Here is a 23,904-nt window from a genome sequence, read left to right as displayed (position 1 = left end):
AGCCACCACCTGGAGGTTGGCAACCCTAAGTCTAATAGTTCAGTATTAGTAACTCAACCAGCACAACTAAATCAAAATGTGCATTTATGAGCTGTAGAATATCATTCAAGAAAAGAAAAATTTAAGTTCCCTTGATTTAAATTATACTTGTATGATGAGATTGAAGGTAAATCTGTGGTGTGTGTTTTCTAAAGTGGGGGCAGCAAGCGTTTCTGGTTGTGTTTTGGATTTTGACATTAATCTTGGAGTTGTACTTTGTACTAATGTTAACAAGAACTTCCTTTCTTATTATTGTAGAAAATCTCAAGAAATAATGCAAAATAAAAGCTAGCAGGTTCTTAACTCTCCCATTTAACCAAGTGAAATTTAAAGTAATAAGTACTTTAAAGTATTGAAATTGTTTAATGTCCGCATTCAGTGAAATGATGAAGGCTTTTTCTGATAGAACTATTCAAAAAGAAAGAAGAAGGCCCTAGTAGTGTTTTACTTCTGGAATCTGGTGTACCTCCAGAAGGGAAGTGAGCTCAGCACTATTAAATTATCAATTGGTTTAAAATGTCTGTAATGAATAGGTCAGAATTCTTACAGCTGAATTGAAAATGCTCTCTTACATGGATAGACACAGATTTCAAAAGCAGCAAAATGCCATTTCCCTCAGAATTTAGACCACAACAGCCATCCTGTTGAGCCCTTTGTCCTCCTCAGTCAATTATTATGGAACATGTTCACTTTTTTTTGGCCAAAATGATTTCCATTTTCCTGCACTGAAAATAAAAATAACAGCTCAGTACATTTATGTGAAGTATGGTTATACTGAACCATGAGAGGAGGATTAAAGAACCAATAAAAGGTAAAATTTGGACTCTGAGGGGAAAGAAGCTTTTAGGGAATATTGGAATATTAGGAACCAACATCTTTTATTTCAACGTCTTTCTCTCTTTTTCTTTCAGAATGTTTTTGTAGATAAAACAGCATTTCCAGAATATAAAGTTTCAGATGCAAAAAAGTCCAAATTCATACTTTTGCATTTTAGCACTTTTAAAGCCTGCTGGGACTGGCTTATTTTATTGGCGACGTTTTATGTTGCCGTGACTGTACCTTACAATGTTTGCTTTATTGGCAATGATGATCTACCTACAACTCGAAGCACAACAGTCAGCGACATTGCCGTGGAAATTCTTTTTATTATAGGTAAGGCATGCTTCATTTCTGGTTGACTGCTTGTTTTACAAATAAATATGATCTTGCTGGCCAGAGAAAGAATGCTGAAGGTTGCATTACATTCACATACTGGTCTTTTGTGGCATGGCTGGACCTACCCTTAGTAGATACCACCTACAAGAAGCGGATTTTGGAGTCCCATTAGCACGGCATTCTCGGCATGGCAATTTCTTCTCACAGTGCCTTCCTGGAAGACAGTAAGGATGGCTGCCTCCCGCTCAAGATTTTGTTCAATTGTAGCCCCTACTAGGCCCGGTTCTCTAGTAAAGCCACCCAAGTGACTGCTTAAGAGGACTTCATGAGGAGACAATGGACACAATGCTGGGGCTTGGTTCATGCCAGCCACCAGTGTTGCTGGAGGCAATGCAGCAGCACCTTCTGGCCAGGTCCAAATGTAGTTCAGACCAGGCTAGCAGTATGGGAGGAAGCAATAGGAGTGAATTGCTTGGAATGACAACATGCCTTGAACCAGCATGGCTCCTACCCTCTGGAACAGGCTCTACAAGAGTGTTCAGAAGGCTTTCATAAAACGGCTGAAGCTATGCTATTTGAAAGGGCTTTTCTCTGACATATTTTGAAATTATACAAAACTGGTTTGTTGGAATGATCTGATTTGGAAAAGTATATGTGATTTTATTATGTGTGTTTTAATTTGTTAGCTGACTTGGTGGTCCTTGTGAGCTCTATAGCAGGTTGGATAGTGGTTACAGCGAAACCACTATGATATGACAAAAACCCAGTAACATTGAGAAAACGAAGAAAACAATTGATTCTGTGATAAATTAAATGTTTATTTTTGGAATCTGATGTGTTGGCACAATGATGACATGGACTTATTATTTTGTTCTTTTCAGATGTATCATGATAATTGCTAAGCACCTATTTTCATTATTACTGTAATTAATAACAACATGCACAAGAGGGTTACTTGCATATTTTAATCCAATCCTTCACCCAAGAAGCTCAAGGCTGTGTTCATTAGTCTCTCCTCCTCCGTTTTATCTTCTCAACAACCCTGTGAAGTAGGTTAGGCTGAGAGAATATAACTAGCCCAAGGTTTATTTCCGTTTTCTTTTATTGTTATATTCTCATTTTCTCTTAATAAAATAATTGAATAAAAATAATAATAACTAGCCCAAGGTTATCTAGCAAGTTTCGTGGCAGAGTGGGGATTTGAACATAGGTCTCCCAGATTTTAATCCTCAACACAGGGATCCCCATTGTGATGTCCATAATGCTTTCTGGCACCTTTCCTGCCTGCCAAGTGGGTGGCCAGTAGGGCTTTTTGAGTTCTGATGCTTATGGCATAATTCTGGCATAATTCTGACAGTGGCATTATGTAAACACTTTATTTGTGCAAATAGAAGTGCAATAGTCTAACATATGTATGGATTCAAGACTACTGCAATCTTCTATTCTCTTTCAATAAAGATTTTGTTTTACTATAATTATAAAAAAAAATGTTTAAATTTATGATAGTGTTTATAGCCCACCTTTCTTGCTGGAACTCAAAGGGGGTTATGGGAAATAAAACAAAGCAACCTGACAGCATAAATCAACCTATGAACAATACAGTAGGACTATGATTACAGAATTACAGAACAGTGCTAACAAATAATCTAAGGAAAGGCATGCTATAAACAATCCAGAGTGTGGATTACAAAGCACAAAACAATGCAGTAAAAGCAAGGTGAGAACTACAATAATCATTGCAGTGGATTACAATCCTATTCCATTATAAAGGTGCCCACCTGAACTGTCCCAGTCTACTACAGATCTAACCCCTTTAAAAAACGCCCTCCTGAACATTTCTGTTTGGCACATTCTGCAGAACAATAGAAGTGTGGGAGACTTCCTGACCTCCTCAGGCAGGCCACTACACAGGATAGGAGCCATCACTGAGAAGGCACATAAGTGGGCACTTGCTGATCTTACACATTTGTGGGGTAGCTCCTTTAAACTGTCACAGTATGGCACAGAAGAAGGGGTAGTCCTGCAGGCATGTGGGTCCAAGGCCATTCAAGGCTTTTTACATGATGATCAGAACCTTGAATTGAACTCCAGATTGGTAATCAATGAAGTTTCTGCGAAATGAGTGGGACCTATATGTTCTGCCTAGTGCCTGAGAGTAACTGTGCTGCAGAATTTTGGACCGGCTGTTTCCAAGCTGTCTTTAAAGTCAAAATAAGTATCAAGGAATAATGACACCGCCATAAAGTATATAGCTAGTACACCAACTGCAGTCCAAGCTCTGCTCACGGCCTGAGTTCGATCCCACGGGAATCAGTTTCAGGTAGCCGGCTCAAGGTTGACTTAGCCTTCCATCCTTCCGAGGTCGGTAAAATGAGTACCCAGCTTGCTGGGGGTAAAGGGAAGATGACTGGGGAAGGCACTGGCAAACCCCCGTAAACAAAGTCTGCCTTGGAAACATCGGGATGTGACGTCACCCCATGTGTAAGGAATGACCCAGTGCTTGCACAGGGGACCTTTACTTTTATTTTTTAGTCCACCGAGAGAGGGGGGGAACTACATAGCCACTTGTCATTTGAGGTATTGGAGGTTCATCCTTTTCCCTTTTACATAGATTAATTAAAACTGGTGTAAATCATACCCAGTGATTTGGACAGTTTACCAGCTTGTTAGGAGAAACTGAGGTTATTCTTTATAGAAGTTAAAATTTATCCAAGCTAGAAGCCAAGTTTATCAGTTGTCAGGTTCGAGATCAGCATCTGTGTAGCCTCTGCTAAAGACCCAGACTATGGGTATAAATTCTACAGCCATTTGATGCCTTGCTTCAACTTCCTGTTTTTTGAGTAAGTTAATAGGTATACTTTGAGTTCCCAATAATTACTATCTATGAAATTAAGAATGCCTGTTTGAGTTCCAGTTTGAAGACTGAAGTCATGATCACTTGAGAGGATATGCCTTTAAAATGAAAAGATAATATCTATTTGTATCTATTAGATCACTTGCTTGCGTAATATTGCTAGCCATAAGATGTCACATTGCAAGAGCTGCATATGGTTTGTATGTCCAGCATTTTAGAAGTTCTGTTAGGGATGCCAACTCTGACTTGGAAAGTTCCTGGAGATTTGGGGGGGGGCAGTGCTGAGGAGAGTGGAGTTTGAGGAGCGGAGGGAACTGAATGGGAATATGAGGCCATAGAATCAGCACTCAGAAACAGAAGCTGACTTCTGTAGTCTGGAATCAGTTGTAATTCCTGGAGAACTCCACCCCCCACCTGGAAGCTGACAACCTTAGTTCCTGCTCATTCCTAGTCAGAATGTTCTAGAAGGTAGTGCTGATGTTACCGATAACCATAGCCAACAAGGTCTATTATTGCCTATTATATTAGATGCTGTGGAAAACAAGCAGGATGGTGCTGGTGCAGTCATCTTGTTTGTGGGCTTCCTAGAGGCACCTGCTTGGCCACGGTGTAAAGAGACTGTAGGACTTGATGGGCCTTGGTCTGATCTAGCATGACTTTTCTTATGTTCTTATGAGATAGTAATATAAGGACCTCATAAGAACATAAGAAAAGTCATATGTAATATGTTGCAGTGCTTAAATTATTAATAATGTTTATTATTGTGGGCAGAGAGCAATATTGTTAGCAGTAGTTCACCAGGGCTGCTAAACTGTGCCTTGGTGAAGCACTAGGATGCTGTTCGTCTTAGCATGCCTGCAATTAATACAGATAATAACAGCATATTACATAGACACTGAGTTGTACTGTGCTACTGCAGTTGATATTAATTTACACCAAATTCTTCAGCATTAACAGCAAATGCTGTTTGTTTAAGAAAATTAATTGACCATAAATATCAGGCTGAAGAAGTCTGAGAAATGATAGACTGTATAAACATTGCAATGGATTTTGGGAGCCGCATAATTTTTAAGTTAGCCTGGGTTACATGTATGCAAGCTTCTTTTGCTCACTGGGGTTTATCTATTTACATAAACTGAAATGAAATGACAGCCAGCAAAACAAATCAAACTAGGCTAATTTTAGTTCTAGTGTCATGTTGATATAAGATGTGGTGGCTGCTGGAGCAACCAAAGCAGAATAGAAGAATTCACTGTATAAATATTAGAAAAGGGTATAAAATGGACATAGAATCCAGTGGAAAGTATGTCTGTAATCCAAATTGAGCACATTTTTGTTTAGTTCTTTTAAAGAAATCTGATATATCTCAGCTTCACACAGCATTTTCAGTTGTTACCAAAACTGCTCTTTGATTGGGGAAATTAGCATGAGCAGCGGCACTAATTTTTTTATATAGTGGAATCACCCAATGTATACCAGGGTTGTTTTCAGTGAATCTCAGAATAACTACAGACCAAGAAATTCCAGATTAAAAGTGTGTATATATTCATTCATTCAGTGTTGCAAATACATACATACAAGAAACTAAGAATAAAAAGGAGGTAGGATTAGAGACATTTCTCAAGGGAGAGGATGTTGTTGATTGGGTAATACGTCACCGATCTAGAAGTGGAGATGTCCAAAATCCATGGCATATAGGTACAAAATGAAATACAGCGAGGGATGGGAGAGGGAAGTATCGGAGCCTTGAGCCAGCCAAGTCATCGGAAAGGAGGGGGTGTGGAGCTCCGCAAAACTCAAAACACACGGTAAAAGGAGAGATAGGTAGGGCAGAACCTTCTTGCTTTGTAGGGGAGGGCAAAATATACCCTTCTCTGGGGTGGGGTGGGGGGTTGAGATTCCCCATATGGCTCCTATCTAAAACAATAGGGATCAAAGTCTTCAGCTGCAGGGATCGGACAGAGTGACAATTTGTAAACTAAGCTGGCACCAATGATTTGCATATCTCCAGGGTGGTTTGACTCGATCTTCTCATGTTCGACAATACCTCAGGAAGGTGTGAATCTTTACACTCCAGGGATGCAGCAGAGGAGTTCTTCCTAGTTGTTAATGTCGATTGCAGTGGATGTTTTTCTCACAGGATACTGGGGGCGGGGACTGTAGGAGAGAGCGACGTGATGCCCTCGCTTTGGCGTTATGGCTTCCCTTTGGATCAGGAGACAATCAGGAACATGGCTTCCCTTTGGCTGGTTCTGCAGGGGTGATCCGGTCTCTTGTCCTGGACAGCCTGGTAATGCAGCAGAGCGCTAGCCCAGAGCAGCAGGCTATTAACACTTAGACAGTACAGTGAGTCTCTGATGTAGTTGCCAAGACCAGGGCGGGAGGTCAGGCAGTGCATGCGGCAACACAGTATATCTCAGTTTAAGAAGTTACTGTATTTATTTCTGGAAACACCCCAGCACAATGGGACGATTTACCACTCAAACCCCTATTTGAGTGGTAAATCATCCCATCACACTGCAGCTTTCTAGAAGTAAACCAGAAGTGATGGGATCACATTGCTCATGGCCACACGTGCATGTCAGCCAGCAGATGGATTTGCGGGCAATTGCCCACCATTCCAAGCCATCTGGCAACCTTACCTATGAGGAGGATGTGGCCTGCCATACCATTTTTAAAAGGAGCGGGGTGGTGGTGGTCAGGAAGCCCAGAAGATTGTGTTCTCAGGTAGAAGTGGCAGAGAGCAATGAAATGTCTCCTCTGCCAGCAGTATGTATCTTTAATGGCTCTCTGAGCTGGCCTGAGCAGGCCACTTTAAGGCCAATATCTTATGTACCTTTGCTTGGGAGTATGTCCCTCTGAAATTAGTGGATCATTTTTAAGAAACCACGCTGAGGACTGGGCTGTGAGACAGGGCCGGATTTAGGTTTGATGAGGCCCTAAGCTATTGAAGGTAATGGGGCCCTTTATATGTCCAGCTGTCCTTTGTCAACAACAAATTGTTGCTGTTTTTTGTATTGCATATATGCTGTATGGTAATTTATGCAGAATGTAGGCACCCTATATATAGAAATGAGCAAACCAGTGATATTTTAGGGAGCAGGCTAGCAGGCGGGGCCCATTACTTACATCATAGGAGCCTACACAACACAAAACACTGTTGCTGTATGTAGGTTTTATTTTATTTGTTTTTTATCTTATATTTTGGAAATGTACATCCAGTATTTTTTCCTTTAAATTTTTTGGGGGGCCCAAGAGAGTTTGGCCCTAAGCTGTAGCTTGTTTAGCTTATACGTAAATCTGGCACTGCTGTGAGAGTGCGAACAAGCTGTGAGTCAAAAGCAAATGAGCGAAGTCATACTCATTTTTGTTTTATGTTGCTGCCACAGAGAGACAGAACTGCCTCACGGAGATATGGAGGTTCACCCTTCTGCCAGACACAGAGACAATTTAGCTTTTCATTCACATGCTCATTCAGCCATGCACAACTTTCACAATATTGAGATAAAGACATAATGGGAATCACATGGAGAGCTATTCTTCCTCATGACAGCAGCATTTTAGGATCTAAAGAAACTAGGTATGTTTGATCGTAGTTTTTTAGTCTATCTTTAGGATTATTTTATCTGTTGCTTTCAAACAGGGGTCACATACACGTTGAAAAAGAGGTTTTGAATCAGTATGAGTATTTTTGAGTGACTGCCTGTCATCCTGGCTTTCCTGTCAGGTTACTCAGGTGAAGGTCTGGGACCTGGAGATAAGTAATCACTATGGCCAGGTAGTAAAGCTGTCATCAGCGTAAAAATAAAATTTCTTCACTGTAGACTAGATGTACGGAGAAAGGCTTTTAAAGTGCCTTAATGTTTGCACCAGTCTAGTTGAAAGATAGAAAGATTTTACTGTTGGTTGTTGGGTCACCGCACTTGTATAGTGCAAAGGGTGTTTTTGTTAGATTGTCTTATTTTATTAGACACTTTCAGAAACAACCCCCCTTCCAATTGACAGATGCCTGCATTAAATCTAAGCACTTGAATTTTCTTGTAGGCATGCTCAAGTAATTTAATGTGAGGTTTTTGAGCATGGTCAGGCATGTGTATACCTAGACACATATCCATGGGAATATGGTCATACTCTTTGAATCAAACCCACACTCATAACTGAGCTTGGGCAAACAGGAATATCCTCCTAGTGGAGCATAAGGTGTCTACTGATTGGACTAAATGACCCTTGAAGCCCCTTCCAGCTCTATGTGTCTATGTTTCTAAACTTGATTCTGAACAGTAACCCAGGCAGCATTGCCACTTAGCTTGAAGATCAGTAGCATGAGGAAGAGGCAGACATACAAGGAAGCACATTTGGCGGTGCCAGCAGGGCATATCATCATCTGTAGGAGGTCCTCAAACTAGATTTGCTTGGATGGGGGATAAGGATTAGAGAGCAGCAGGAAGCAGGGGAGTGCAGACTGCAAGGCAGACATTGGGAGGAGAGAGGAAGGTAAATTCCTGCCCCATATCCCTCAGGATTGGAATCCTGGCAGCTACAGCTTGCAGTCAATCAAGAAAGCCCAGAGCCTCTCTCCCACTCCCCTAAGGTACATTGCTATCTCTATGACTTTGTTAGAAGAATATTGTCTGCCTTGTAAAAGTGAAACCAATAAATTCAGACTGTAATAACGAAAGAAACCAGAACAAAATGTAAGAAAATCACGTTGTTGTTTTTTCATTGTAGGTTGTTTAGATGGGAAATTTGTTTTGTTGTCCAATAGCACCCATTACACCCACTACAGAAATGGCCAACAGGTCAGCAATAGTGGTACTTGACTGGTTGGAAAAGCACTACTGCAAGGCTGGGAATGGTTTAAATTCCTGTGACAAGCAGTTTCCTGTGAGAAACAGGACCCTATGAAGAAGGGACAGAATTGAATGTGATTATATTCCCGACATGTTGATGGGACTGTGGAAAAATTGTATGGTGACTCTGTAAAGTCACTGGTGATTTTTGATTGTGCAGACATTGTTGAATGAGACATAAGGAACTTTGTAATGTATATAGTTATGGAAAATTAATATTCTTCTATGTGTTCTTTTTCAACCTTTCTGTGTTCACTATTTGAAGTACCTAAGTTCATTGAACACAGAGGTGCCATTTTTCTTGCTAGCTCCTGGAACCCTAGAGGGAGGTAAGCTCCTTGTGGCTGCTCTTTTCCAGACAGTTGTTGGGTCCAGACTGCTCCTCCCCACATGAGTTCACAAAAGAGGTATAGAAAATCCTAAATCTAGGAACAGTGCCTATCCTTGGGGGGGGTGTCAAGTGCCATCAAGTCATAGCTGACTTATGGTGACCCCATAGGGTTTTCAAGGCAAGTGATTAAGCAGAAGTGTTTTGCCATGGCCTTCCTCTGCAAAGTATTCCTCGGTGGTCTTCCATTGAAGTACTGACCCTGCTTAGCTTCTGAGATCTGACGAGATCAGGCCATACTACCTAGGGTTGCCAACCTCCGGGTAATAGCAGGAGATCTCCTGCTATTACAACTGATCTGCAGCCAATAGTGATCAGTTCACCTGGAGAAAATGGCCACTTTGGCAATTGGACTCTATGGCATTGAAGTCCCTGCGTTCCCCAAACCCCGCCCTCCTCAGACTCAGTTGCAAAAAACTCCTGCCAGTGGCGAAGAGGGACTTGGCAACTCTAACTATACCATTCCACACACCCCATCCTTTGGTAGCATGTTAGAATAAATCCATTTACATTGTATTGGCCTAAGGTCTTATACAATAAATTTGACTTGACTTGAATAAATCCGTTTTAAAGATGTGACTAGAAATAAGTTGTTCTTTATGTCTCCTCAGTGGCTTTTACATTCAGAAAATAAAAGCTTGAGAGGCCATGTGACACAGAAATCCAGTTATCAATTGTTTAGGCTTTCTGTCATATTTTGTTATCAGTATAGGCCCAAGCCTAACTGTTCCTTCTCAGCACACAGGCTTGATTTTCTCCGTTGTATTGTAATTAAATAAGAGGCAACAGCATTCTTATTGTACGGTGATATAACTGATCATTCAGGCTTTAAATGTTATTCTTATTCCCAAATTGATTTGAAGAAGATAATTAACAAGTAGAAGTCAAAATAATTAGCATGATTTCACTGTGAAAATTTCAATGGGAAACCTGTCGATGTCACACCACATCCAAGGATCTGGATAATATAAGCCCCAACAAAAGAGGCAACGAGACCAATTAAGTATATGTGTGCATCTTTAGAAGGTCAAGAAGCAAAGCCCAATTAATCTTATGTGAATGTGAATTTTGCAGAATAATGACTCTTCAGTGACAGCAAGAAAAAAATATAAAGAAAGCTATCGTCTGGACAGTTCTACCAACTATTTTGTCAGATTGCACAGAGAAGCCATTGAAATTCATAAACATCAGCACAACTTTAACAGAAAAGAAGAGTTTAAGAATGAATAAGGCTTGGCTTCCTGTCCTGAAAACCTCCAGACTAACAAAGACTACAGTCCACAATAGCCATGCAGATTAGCAGATCACTTCAGGATACAATAGTTCCATATTAAAATACCACACCCTCATTAGCACATTATCTTGATACTTACAGGACAATGATTAGCACATTACCTTTGATACTTTTTGCAGGACAATGATTCAGCTCAAACCCAACCCCTTTCTGACTATATATTACTCTTCCTACACGCTTGACACTGAGAGACACTGTCCTTCAGTGTTACTCCTCTGAAGATGCCTGCCACAGCTGCTGGCGAAACGTCAGGAAAGAAAATACCAAGACCACGGTCACACAGCCTGGATAACCAACAAGAACCAAAGAAAGCTATTGATGAAGTGAAATTTTAACTTTTCCAGAATTGCATTACGGGGAGGGGGGAATTGAACTGGGTGAAGAAGAACAATGTGTACAGTGAAAATATTCTGGAGCAGTGATTGCTTTTTATTGAGCAACACTCTGCTAGCGTAATAGATTATCACAAAAGGAACTGGCATCATGTATATGTATAAGCAAATCAGAGAGGAGGACTGAGGGGGGAAAGCAATTATAAGATCTGACACGCTTGTCACAAACCATATTAGCATTAGATGCTCCATTTACACACACTCAAAATGATATTTGCACACCTCTATGACCAGAAAGTGAAGCTATCTGGCTCTTCTCCTCGAGTACGCTCACAGCCTCTTGACATTACATCTAGGGCAAGTATAAATCTGAACAAGTCTTTTTATAACAATGCCTCAATAAAGTAGCAATGAAATTGAATTTGTTAGTTTCAGATTGAAAATAAATCTAATCTAAATGGGCAAAGAAGTCATAAGAACATAGAATGATGCACATAATCCAGCATCCAGTGGTCTATTCTTTCCGTTTTGGATGTCAGAGTTAATTTTTGCTCCAGACTCTTCCTCCAAGTTCTGACATCCCTTTCTCTTAAAATATGTGTCAAATTCAAGGTATATTGATTGTATTTGTGTCTATTATGCTCTTTTGATTGGTTCACACTTGAAATATGCAGAAATGATGTGGAAGCAGTCTCCAGCTTGATACTGAGACCATTTTGTGTAATGGTTAACTGGGTACTGAGACAATGGTTTCCAACCTGGTATTGAGACCATTTGCTTTTAATGTACTGCAGACAGTGGGAAGATATGTGGGCATAAAGAGGACTTTCTTTCACTCATTTTGCTTCTACACTAAGTTGATTAATTAGTCCCATAGCAGTCCCATAGAAGAGAATATAAATATAACAGTCTGTCTTGTATACAGTTTAGAGTCATGTGTTTTTTTCTTCTTAATTGTTGCTGTAATGTTTGGTTTAAAAAAATAATTAGAGAGTCATCTACAGTATGAAAATTAATTACTTCTTTACGATGGGAGACTGTGAGGTTAACAGATATATCATATGCAACAAGAACCTGTCTGGAAAAGCAATTGGGACCTTAAGGAAGAAAGGAAGTGATAGAATTAACTGTGCAAGTAAAGAGAAGATGGATATGGAAGTAGATTCAAAAACGGTTCTTGATCATGGAGGATGTTTCTGCCTACCAGAAACAGAGCTGGCCCAGCTTCTCAGCATAACATGCCAAGAAGGGAGTCTAGAGACCCAAAATTGAATAGCCTTGGGGAGGAGTCAGAAACACTATAACATGAAATTTTGTAGATTGGAAACCATCTAACCCATATTAATGGATGCTATGCATTAAGGTCCAGGAGCAGAAACTTTGGAGAATGTCTATCTTCACAGAAGTGAAGATAGAAGTGAAGATACAGGTCAAAGATGGGTTGTATTGCTTGAAGGCCAACAGAGTCATCCAGAATATTATTCCAATATTGATATTTGTTTGCACAAACAACATAAAAGCCACTTTTCTTGCAAGAAACATGAGTTCAAACATATTTAAACAACAGGGAAAGCTATATACTTTAACAGCACAGATGTGGATGTCTTTGGGTAACATAGGTCATTTTTGGTACATATGATATTTAAACAGTTTTTTTTTAATTTACACACTTAGCATCTACAATTCTCATAGATATATTTTAATAAATCTTTACATTGACATTCAACTTATTTCACTGATAACATTCAACTGAATGAAAAAAATAGAACTACCTCCTGAGTCTCCAGAAGTAATTACAGTTCCTCAGTTTATGCACAGCTTTTAAATAAGCAAAGATAGGAAAACCTTATTTTGCCTGATTATAACTTGTTTGGGAGAGAGCAAAACATTAGCAGCTAATAATGGACACTTGAACTCCCAAATCTAGGTCAAAATGTTTTTGTTCGTATTCATTCCAAGCGTTCTACTATAAATGCAGGTCATTACCTGGATGGATTTAAAACTAAAAAGGCAAAAAAAAATAGTTTATCACAAATCAGTTATAAATATGACCTGAGTATTGTTTTTAGAGAGAAGTTTTTAATATCCAAAATGTTATAGTAAAATATAATGAATAATGCTAGCAAAATGTCTCCAAAGAGAAGTTTTTCAATTCTAAGGTTTTCTGAAACTTTAGAATATAAACTACAATTTTTACAGTGCTTACATAGTTGACAAACAGTAGGAAGCAATGGCCCCAGACATACCTGGGGTCATGTTTGCAGTCACGAGGCCAGGAGCGAAGCGAGGGAGGCTGTCTATTTGGCTCCAAGCTGGCACCAAGGAGCTGGGGGTGCGGGGGAGAGAATCCTGCAGAACCCCTAGCCAGCCAATCATCTCCTCTATAGGCTGGCCTGGGAGGGGCAGAGGTTTCACTCTGGTCCACCCCTTCCCTATTTGGCTGGACTGCTGCAAGTGCCTTGCCCTCAGTTGGGTCAGGTCACCTGGGAGGGCCTTCTTCTCACTGCTCACTAATGTCACTGTGGAGGTTTCATCCACACACCATCATATTAAAGTTACTCAGACATAAAGGAGAACCGACAGGTCTGGCTCTGCTTCTTATCAGACTTCCATGGGGTGTCCATCTGGCAGTCATCTTTGGGCCTGGGTGATTCCTTGCAGGTTCAGACAGATGCAGCTTGCAGTTTGGGCTTTGGTATTTACCTTGTAGGTTGCTAGTGTACCCCTTGGCCTCCACATTGGACTGGGACTAGTATACTCAGTGACCTTACCTTACCTTGCTTGAGTTTTTTCCGATTCTGGTGGCCATGATTATTTGGCAGGATCTCTTCAATAATAGGCAGTTTCTGTTCTGGTACGACAACCAGGCTTTAGACAGAGTGATTAACCACCAATCATCAGGTTATGCAGCGGATTATGCAGCGGGTACGCAGTTTCATTTTGGTCTGTATCACTGCTAACATCTCCTTCTTGGCCTGGTATATTGAAGGTATAAATAACATTGCAGACACTTTGTCTTGGCTTCAGGAGGAAAGGTTCTGGGTACTGGCCCCCAATGCAAACTGTCACCTCGACCCCTTTTCAGAGGAGCTATGGACAATTGGCAGCAAGTGATTGTCCAGGGGCTGTTCGAGTCTACCATGCCCTCCACATGGCAGTCCTGTTCCCATGCCATGGTGATATTCTTGGCCTTTTCTGCAGCTAATGGGGGGGCACTTGGCCAGCTTCTGAGGCACTGGTTCTGCATTACCTGGCAACCCTGAGGGAGTGGGGCCTTGCACCCAGAACTATGGGCACGCACCTGTAGGTCATCTCATTTGACAGCAAGGCTCTCGGATTCCCTGACCCATGCAATTCTTTTGTTGTATGACAGGCTATTGAGTTGCCCAGTGACAGATGCCTGGAAGCCCATCACTATGCAAGTTCCCAATGGACTCTTGCAGCAGCTTCCCTTTATTTGCTGGTGTGAGTTTGAGGCCACCCTCTTTTGTGCAGCATTTACATTGACCTTCTTCAGGGCCTTCTGCAGCAGTGAACCTGCTCTTGGCTTAATGCTGCAACTGTTCCGAGGAGGCTTTTGGGCTGCAGGACATCTCCATGCTGGGTTCCAAACTCCACATCATATTGTGCAGATCCAAAACCAACCAGTGGGGATGAGGTCCCGGATTCTCCTTTGGGCCACTCTAGCAGGACCTTCCTTTGTCTGGTGTGCCACCAAGTATTTCACCATCAAGCCCCCCATTCCTGGCCCTTTCCTCATCAACACCGATGGGGCCTGCCTCTGGAGGTTCCAATTCACCAGCATCATGGGGCTTGCATTGCTGCACTAGGTCTCCTATCAAGGGACTACGGAGTGCACTCCTTCTGTATTGGCGCTGCCATGGCAGCTGTGTAAATTGGGCTTTCCCTGGGAAAGATACGGGCCATCAGGCACTGGCAATCCTCCTTTTACAAGACCTACATACATCCCAAGCTTAGGCAGCTCTCTAACACCTCATCTTTTCAGCTCCTGTAGGGCAATGCAAGGTTGTATGGTCATAGCATCATTTTCTGAGCAGGGGCGTAAGCGGCATCCTCCAAATGGGGGCCACCTTGGAACTTGAAGATCATCTTCAAATTACCTGGATGGGTCATACAGGGATGCACTGGGCCTCTCTTCTGGCTACCATCTAAGATTTTCTGCCTGGGTCCCCCAGATGCCATTATCATTCAACTTGGTGAAAACGGTCTTCCAGGCTAGAAAGGGTTTGATCTCACCATTTCCATGGCTGTGGACTTACAGATTCTCATCTCCAGAATTACAAATACAAAGCTTGTATGGTCTAAACTTCTGGAGCGGTGCGAGTGGTGCAGGACCATCTCGCCGGACAGATTAGACTTCACCAGGAGAAAAGTCAGCAATGCAACAGGGCAACTCATCAAACCTGCAAGCAGCTTCCTTATATGACACCCGGATATTACTTTCAAGCAGGCTGCACTCTTCAGGGCCAAATGGCATCCACCTCTCAGTGGGATTTGGACATCTGGCTTCACCGCATTTGCAATGGACTGCTTTGTTGGCTGCATTTGTAGGAGCTTTGGTCTTAGTGAGAGCATTGGCTTTCTTAGTGATAGCTCCTACGCTATGAAGCTTTAAGGAGGTATGAAAAGTACCTCTACTGATAAAGTTTCATAAATTTGGCAAGATGGTGGTGTTCCAGGGTACGCTTGCTGGAATGTAACACCTCTGGGGGGTTTTGCATGTTAATCTAGCAAATGGAATATGCTGAATGATTTTGATTTTGTCATATTTTGGGCAAGCCAATGTGTATAGTTTGAGCTGAGCCTTATTGCTATCCTGTGGTTCTGCTTTATTGTAGTGTTAATTGGCTATTGAAAGTTGCTTTAAGCACAAGTAGATACAAGTTTTATATATATATATATATATATATATATATATATATATATATATATATATATATATTAAATAGGTAATAGTATTGAAAACTGTAAAAGCAAGTTTACATTGAATGTGTGTGTGTGTGTGTTTATATATTCCATTCGATATACAGTCATATATATATATATATATGTGTGTGTGTGTGTGTGTGTGTGTGTGTGTGTGTGTGTGTATGTATATATATATATATATAAGCTTGATTCTGAATGAACTGGAACCTAGCTTTTGAAATGATAAAGTGCAAAGAAGCTATTACCGTATAAAGTACCACATATGTTTCTGATGTAATAAAATAACACCAGCATCTTCTGCATCTGAAATAATTTACTTCACATTCTGGTGTTGAACAACAGAGCAGGCCTAAACATTAATATGGAACCACAAATCCTGTAAGTCTCCGTACTATAATCCTTGAGTCTGATTCTTCTTTCCTGTTGCTTCCATTCAATTTTTTCAGCTGATTCGGCTTTTTCTATTTTGAGTAAGATTTTACTGTGTTGCAGAAATACTGCATTGCAGAACATTGACTAAACATCTGGCAAATAGAAATTTACCAAACAGGCCTACTTCCCAGGATTTAAAGACCCATTTTATTCTGAAATCAATGCACTGTTTTGATATTGATGCATTAAGCATGTACCCATCAGTACGATTTATTACTCAATTCAGTAATAACAAAATCTATTACAAAACAGAAGAATGTATTTGATTTCCACACAAAAAAATCAAATGTATTAGTTTGTTTTTAATGTGCTACTCTTAGGTTTTCTTTATAGGCAGAATTCCAGTTATGAGTATAATATATACTAATAAATAGCCAAAATTAACTCCTTTGGAACCAAAAGTATATACTTTTGCAATAAGTGCAAAAGTATATTTCCAATCCTATGCATGCTTATTCAGAGTAGGTCCTACTGTGTTCCATGAGACTTACTTCCAGGAAAGTGTGCCAAGATTGCACCCTTAGGAACCAGTCAGTTTTTCAACCTCATTTAGAAGGAAGATGAGATTAAGATGTTCAAGTGAGAGGAGAGATTCTATTTGTGTGACTTTTGCTTTCCTCTCTCCTTCCATCCACCAGCGGAATTTGCAATTCAAATAGCCTTTCAAAAATAGATCATGCATTTAAGCAACCCTCATGGCAATAATGGCTGAAAACGCACGGTCCCTTAACCCAGTTTCTTCCCTGTTTCTTTCCTGCTTCACCCAGGATCAAATCTTCACAAACGGACGGTACCTTATTAACTGTTGGCTCAGCCCTGTTTCGAAGCAAAATTAACCCGCCTTTTCCCATTCCTCTTCTGGCAGCCAACCAGGGGAAGCACAGATGACTGGCTTCTCTCACAGCCAATCATGAAGCTATGTGAGAAGAGGCAGGGATTCAAGTGCTTCCAGCATTTTGCTACCTAGGAGCTCTTTCTGAGAAAAAGAAAGGCTTTTTTAAAACAAGGCTTGGATTTCTCCCCCCCCCTTCTTTCAGATTGCTCCGTTTTTTGTTCTTAAAATGCTTTTAAAATTACAAGCGGGGTGGGAAAAGCCTTCATTAGTCAATTTGAAAGGGACCAATCACCAGGAGCTGGGGTGGGGGGAGAGACTTACTCAGCAGGAACTCCACGGAACCCGCATTTTCTGTTTACATGGATCCATTTGCGCACAGTTTCGTCCCTGCTCATTCCAGGTAATGTGTACAGTTTCTCCTCCAGCCCCGATTACTTTGATCCTGGCTGAAACAGGGAATAAAGTGGACTAAGTGACCATGTGTTTTTGACCAATATGAAAAATAGCCACATTTCTTTTTGGGTGCTTTTTTTTTGAAAAAAAAGAGAAAGCTGTAGTAGTCTCTCACAACATTTTTCTCTCTTTGTCAAGCAGATATTATTTTAAATTTCCGAACAACATACGTCAGCAAGTCTGGCCAAGTAATATTTGAAGCAAGATCTATTTGTATCCACTATGTAACTACCTGGTTCATCATTGATTTAATTGCTGCACTTCCTTTTGATCTGCTTTATGCTTTTAAAGTCAATGTGGTGAGTATAGTCCTTCTGTTCTACTAATAGAGCCTATCTCAAGTGGTCTGTTTCTGTGAATGAACACATTGTTCCACGATAGTGGTGAAAGAGCCCCAACTAAAGCATATGTTTATATGTATTCTAGAGTGCGACTATTGGTCTGTGGCAAATATGTAAAGTGTTTTGACCTGAAGTGCTTAAGTAGCAATTAAAAAAAAAAAGCCTTAGGCATAAAACGGAGGGGAAGACACCTCTGGATCTTTAGCAGTTTGTATGTTGTACTTTATGTAATTGCTGCACTTTTAGTCATTTACTAAGTTATGTTACACCAAATGGAGTTTTAAAAGGTTAAAATGCTTATGATGATCAGTTTATCAATTCTTTTTTTTCATGTGAAGTTTCTGGCTCCAGTCCAGAGAAAGTTTAACTTTGATTCTATTATGATCAAAGGCATAATTTAGTTGCACTTAAGTCCCATTAATTTAAATCAGATGTAATTGTGACTAATATTTTCATATTGGTACCACTATGTATTGGTTTTTCTGGGCATTTTGGGAATTCTATATAGTTTTATGAATGGTCTGATGCTGCTTGGTATTTCTTGGAAAATTTTCAGAAAATCAGTTGAGCCAAGACTGAATGAGCCACACACAATCTGTGTTCTTTCCATACATATGAACATTATTATGATCAATTAAAATCTTGCCCCACCGTCAACTTAAGTGATCTAAGTACACTGATTTTTGGATATTTTCAAGTTTTTTCAAATTCATGTCAGATAGATGTATTTAAGACAGTGGTGTTAAATGTTGTCCTGATTAATGTAATTTTTTATTTTACTTATAGGGTTTTTTTTTAAGGTAAAGGTCTCCTGTGCAAGCACCGGGTCATTTCTGACCCTTGGGGTGACGTCACATCCTGACGTTTACTAGGCAGACTTTGTTTTATGGGGTGGTTTGCCAGTGCCTTCCCCAGTCATCTTCCCTTTATCCCCAGCAAGCTGGGTACTCATTTTACCAAACTCGGAATGATGGAAGGCTGAGTCAACCTTGAGCCGGCTACCTGAAACTGACTTCTGTTGGGATCGAACTCAGGTCGTGAGCAGAGCTTGGACTGCAGTACTTGCAGCTTACCACTCTGGGCCATGGGGCTCTTTTTTTTAACCCTTCCTAAATACAATAGATTCTGTGTTTAGGAACGCTGACCTAAAATCACACTGGATTCAGTGAATTCACATTTTAGGATACAAAGGTGGATTAGAAATATTTTAAAAGGTTGTCCTCAAATTCATTTTGGCTGTAGTGTGAATTGGGCTTTTAAGTAACGTATCATGCTTCACCCAAATACGGAATGCCAGTCTGTATGATTTTGACTCAGATCTATAAATCAGTGCATTCAGTGTAATACTTTCTCTAACATATTGATGCTTACATCAAAAGATCACGTACAATACAAAGTCTCTTCACTTAGAGAATTATTCTGCCTTAGGCCACCACTAATGTTTTGCTGTCAAATAAATGTTATATAGATAAAAAAGACTTATGAAGAACTGGGTTATTGTTAACATTGTTAAACACAGGATGATGAATGCTGGTGGAGAATTTTTAATTTTGAATAACTGTTATAGCTTGAAGTACCTCTAAACTATTATAAAAATATTGTTGTGTGTTAATGTTTAACACAGCCTGCTTTGTTCCTTATGAATATCCTAATTCCCAGGGTTGCCAACTTCCAAGTACTAGCTGGAGATCTCCTGCTATTACAATTGATCTCCAGCCAATAGAGATCAGTTCCCCTGGAGGAAATGGCTGCTTTGGTCATTGGACTCTATGGCATTGAAGTCCCTCCCCTCCCCAAACCCTACAAAACCTTCCACTGCCTGCAAAACCTTCCACTGGTGGTGAAGAGGGACCTGGCAACCCTACTAATTCCTTAGTCGTATGTCGAACAATTTTTATATGCCTGTATGGTACATTTACAATGGGCCAGAGCTTGATTTAAAAACATGAAAGCTAATTATACGGGTGCAACCATAATACTGAAGAATCATGTGAGGAGGACTATGAGGTGATTACTTCCCGTTTGCTAATAGCTATGTGGAAGATCATCCCAGAGAGCCTGCAATGACCAAAGGACTTCTGGGCCAATCTCCCATTTACTGGTTGAAATGGAAGCAAGTTTGTACATGACAGCACCACGTCATTATTTTACTTATTTAGAAAATGTATGTGCTGCCTCTCCAGCAACTGGTCTGAGGCAGCCCACAGAGTAAAAATAATACAATAACATCATAAAACATAATATGTCTATATTTAGAAAATAAACTTCAGGCTGCAGTTTGATGCTGCATTTTTAAAAATATTCAGTTCAGTTCAAGTTTATGTCCATGAACCATTGACAATAATAACAAAAGAAAAAACAGGGAAAGTAGATACGTCCAGAAAAGTAAGAATGGACTGGCTTTCATCATAACCATCATAAAAATAATTAGTAATGTGATAGTTAATGAAGGCAGCTTGAGGTTTTACAGTGTTAAACCAAGGGTTGCCAACTTCCAGGTACTCTATAATAAATGGCAGCACGTGGCTTCAAAGATAATATAATGTGAACTATACCAACTGGAAAAGAAAACAATATTATAGAATATAATAATTCTATTTTTAGAATTATGCTTTAGAATTATGCTTTTCTATTTTTAGAATAGAATTATTATATTCTATAATATTGTTTTCTTTTCCAGTTGGTATATTTCACATTATGTTATCTTTGAAGCCACGTGCTGCCATTTATTATAGTTTCTACAACTTCCAGGTACTAGCTGGAGATCTCCTGCTATTACAATCAGTTCACCTGAAGAAAATGGCCAATTTGGCAATTGGGCTCTATGGCATTGAAGTCCCTCCCCTCGCAAACCCCGCCCTCCTCAGGCTCTGCCTCAAAAAACTCCCACCAGTGGTGAAGAGGGACCTGGCAATCCTAGTTAAGCCACTGGCTGCCACTGAGTTACTTTCTGATGCGTTTTAGCTAGTAAGGTCAAGCTTTTTTAAAAAACCAGATTAGTTTTCTTTGCCCAAACTTTTTCTTTGCTGATGTCTTCCTAGGACAATTACAAAATAGGGGATGAGATCCTCAATCTTCCCTGTACAATACAAGCAACACTGGACAGTGTTTGTAATTATTAAATCTGCCTTCCAAAATTATAGTTGGCATAACACTAAGAGAAAGAGCTCTTGTAGGTAGACATTGAATGAAGAGAGCCAGCACAAAACAATTAGAATAATAAAGGGCCACAACTTTATTTACCACCACAACTAGGACCTAGAATGGCCAGAAATTATTCATCAGCTGAGAGAAAGAGCTCCTTAAGAGGTAGTACTGTAAGTGATAGATTTGTAGTTTGAGGGAAGACTTCTGTCACCCCTTTTGTAGGGATGATTGATATAAAGACAGCCAGAGTGGTGTAGTGGTAAGAATGTTGGACTAGTATCCAGGAGACCCAGGTTTGAATCCCCACTTTGACCAGGAACAGGTGCAGTTGACTTGCCAGCCAAAGCTGGGCAAAGGCACTCCAAACCACATCAACGATCTGGCTTTCTAAGGTGATTGCTGTGTCAAGCCACACAGTCTCTGCCCCAAATCCTGGCCTGAAGCCAGACTGCATCATTATGCATTATTTGATTTTTAGAGCAAAAGGGGAGAGGGACAAAGTGAAACTGATTCAGAGGACTCTGCCCTGTCTGAATTAATTCCATCTTTCTCTGCTGAATATGGCAGAGTTAGTGCTGCTGATATAACACCGGTCTCAGTCAGTGCATATATCACAGATAATAGACACCTCAAATTAATTAAAAACTGTCTTGTCTGATTAATTTCATTGCCATTTTTTTCAACATACTGGCCTGTTGTTAAACACTGATTACTAAATAAACGGAGGAGGTTCTCCTCCTCAAAATCACCAGAAAGTAGGTGGATTCTTTTGCAAATGATGCTGTCTTTCCAAACTGCTCTGCTATTCTCAATCTATGGGGAAGCTTATAAAGCCCACTGAACAGACCTGAGTAGAAATCTGAATAAACCTGCTTAGGCATGCTCTCAGAAAGTATCTTCTCCTTATATTCTTTCTCGGCAGCTTTTGTCTTCTGAGCAATCATCAAATAAATCATTAGGAAAGAGTCTATTTCCTAATGATTTATTTAATAGTCTGTCACAGGCTGGACAGTCTCCAAAATATCCATTGGTTCTGATCTCGAGGGAGAACCTGTACTATGGTTCAGTATGTAAATATTAAGCCTCTTGGGCAGAGTTGCCATTGCCAACTGCCAGGTAGTAGCAGGAGATCTCCGGCTAAGTCAATTGATCTCCAGCCAATAGAGATCAGATCACCTGGAGAAAAATGGCTGCTTTGGCAATTGAACTCTATGGCATTGAAGTCCCTCCCCTCCCCAAACCCCACCCTCCTTAGGCTCCACCCCCAAAATCTCCTGCCGGTGGCAAAGAGGAACCTGGCAACCCTACTCTTGGGGTTCATACACAGAAATTTCTCAGTGAGAATAAACCACAATTAAACTAGCAGATCATAACAACAGGCAATACTAAAAAAAAGGTTTGATGAAGAAACAGGATCACTATAGATGAAAACAGGGAGCTCATATATCCCTTCCTTAGTTTGCTGCCTTGAGAGTTGCTCTTCATACCAATTTAAAATAAAGAAAAATAAGACTTATTACAGCTCATAAAACAGATGCCTCACCAACTTCGTAAAGCCCCCCCCAAAAAAGCCTGCCATATAATAGCTCTAAACAGAGCATACCTTCCCTTCTCTCCTCCCAGAAGAAGAGTCTCCTAGTTGTAGCAGGAAGGAAGACACAAGTTGAGTGTAAGGAAGACACAAGAGAAGAACAGAAGGGCAGACAAGTGCAGATGAAATTTCTCTGGCCAAACAGAACACTCCTTCCCGCTACTACGTTTCTCAATGTTTGTGGGAGCGTGGCTCTCTTGTTTATATCAACTTTATCCTCTTGTCTGTGGTCTCCTTAGAATATCAGATTTTTATATCATGCTGTGTTTTCAGATCATTCAGGATTTAATTAATCGTTTGACTTGCTTTTTGCTCTTGTGGAAAGCACTGTATGAAGTAGAAATCCATCAATCCTGTGGCCTAAGAAGCAGGCTCTTAAATCATGCTCCAGTACATGTGCTGGTCTTTCCACAAGACTCTTGGGTGCTTTTGGCTGGTGTGGTTTCACCTGAAAAGCCTAATCTAACTGGTCTACATTGATCCTGGCCTTGGATCTGTGAGAAAATAAAATCTAGCTAGACAAAAGGCCTGCAGATTCTCTATTTTGTCGTGCTAAACTGATGGTTGTAACAATAAAGTCTTCTACATGCATTTCAGATCCTGCAACGACAGATTGGACACTATAGGGGGGGACCCCCTTTGAATGAATAATGAGAAATCATTATACATGATTTATTACCTTTGTGAAAAAAATTTATCACATTATTTAAAAAGCTGAGGACTTCTTTGTCTCTTTCATAAAAATTAAATATGTGCTTAAGCATATATAATTGAAAGCAGAATTGTTCTGTAAGATTTAAATCAATCAGCAGTGTTGGGCGGTTGTATGCCATAAAGACTAGACAGTGTTCCTTTGGCCATCTATATAAAATTGGTATAATCTTGCTAATCACCATTTAGCTATAAAACTCTCTTTGGGAACCTCAGGCCATTCTTTATCTCTCAGCCTAGCCTATTTTGCAGTGGTGATGTGAGATGAGGAGAATGGAAGAACCATGAACTCTGCCTCTGAGCTCCTGGTAAAAAAACAGAGTAGAAATGTGATAAGCAAGGTCAGTGAGTTTTGGCTGCTTTTCCTAACATTTTATTCCATGTTGCATAAGCAACTAATCTTCATGCATCTACTATTTGTACACAATTCCTGTTGCTGAAATTGTAGGTTCCATGTATTTTGCTTTCTACTATAATGCTGAGCATTCACTGTTACAGCTAAACACCTCTTCATACACAATACATAATCCTG

General features: G+C 40.3%; 1 protein-coding gene across 1 annotated transcript in view; it reads left to right on the top strand.

Moving 5' to 3' along the window:
• Positions 1-23,904, top strand: part of KCNH8 (potassium voltage-gated channel subfamily H member 8) — a 220,835-nt gene that overhangs the window by 121,487 nt on the left and 75,444 nt on the right. Inside the window, exons 5-6 of the mRNA XM_056857318.1 lie at positions 951-1,191; positions 17,724-17,881. Coding sequence (XP_056713296.1) covers positions 951-1,191; positions 17,724-17,881 — 399 coding nt within the window. The remainder of the gene's footprint in view (positions 1-950; positions 1,192-17,723; positions 17,882-23,904) is intronic.

Source organism: Euleptes europaea, chromosome 11 (assembly GCF_029931775.1).
Source record: "Euleptes europaea isolate rEulEur1 chromosome 11, rEulEur1.hap1, whole genome shotgun sequence".
Taxonomy (NCBI): Eukaryota; Metazoa; Chordata; class Lepidosauria; order Squamata; family Sphaerodactylidae; genus Euleptes; species Euleptes europaea.
This window is presented reverse-complemented; position numbering and strand designations above follow the sequence as displayed.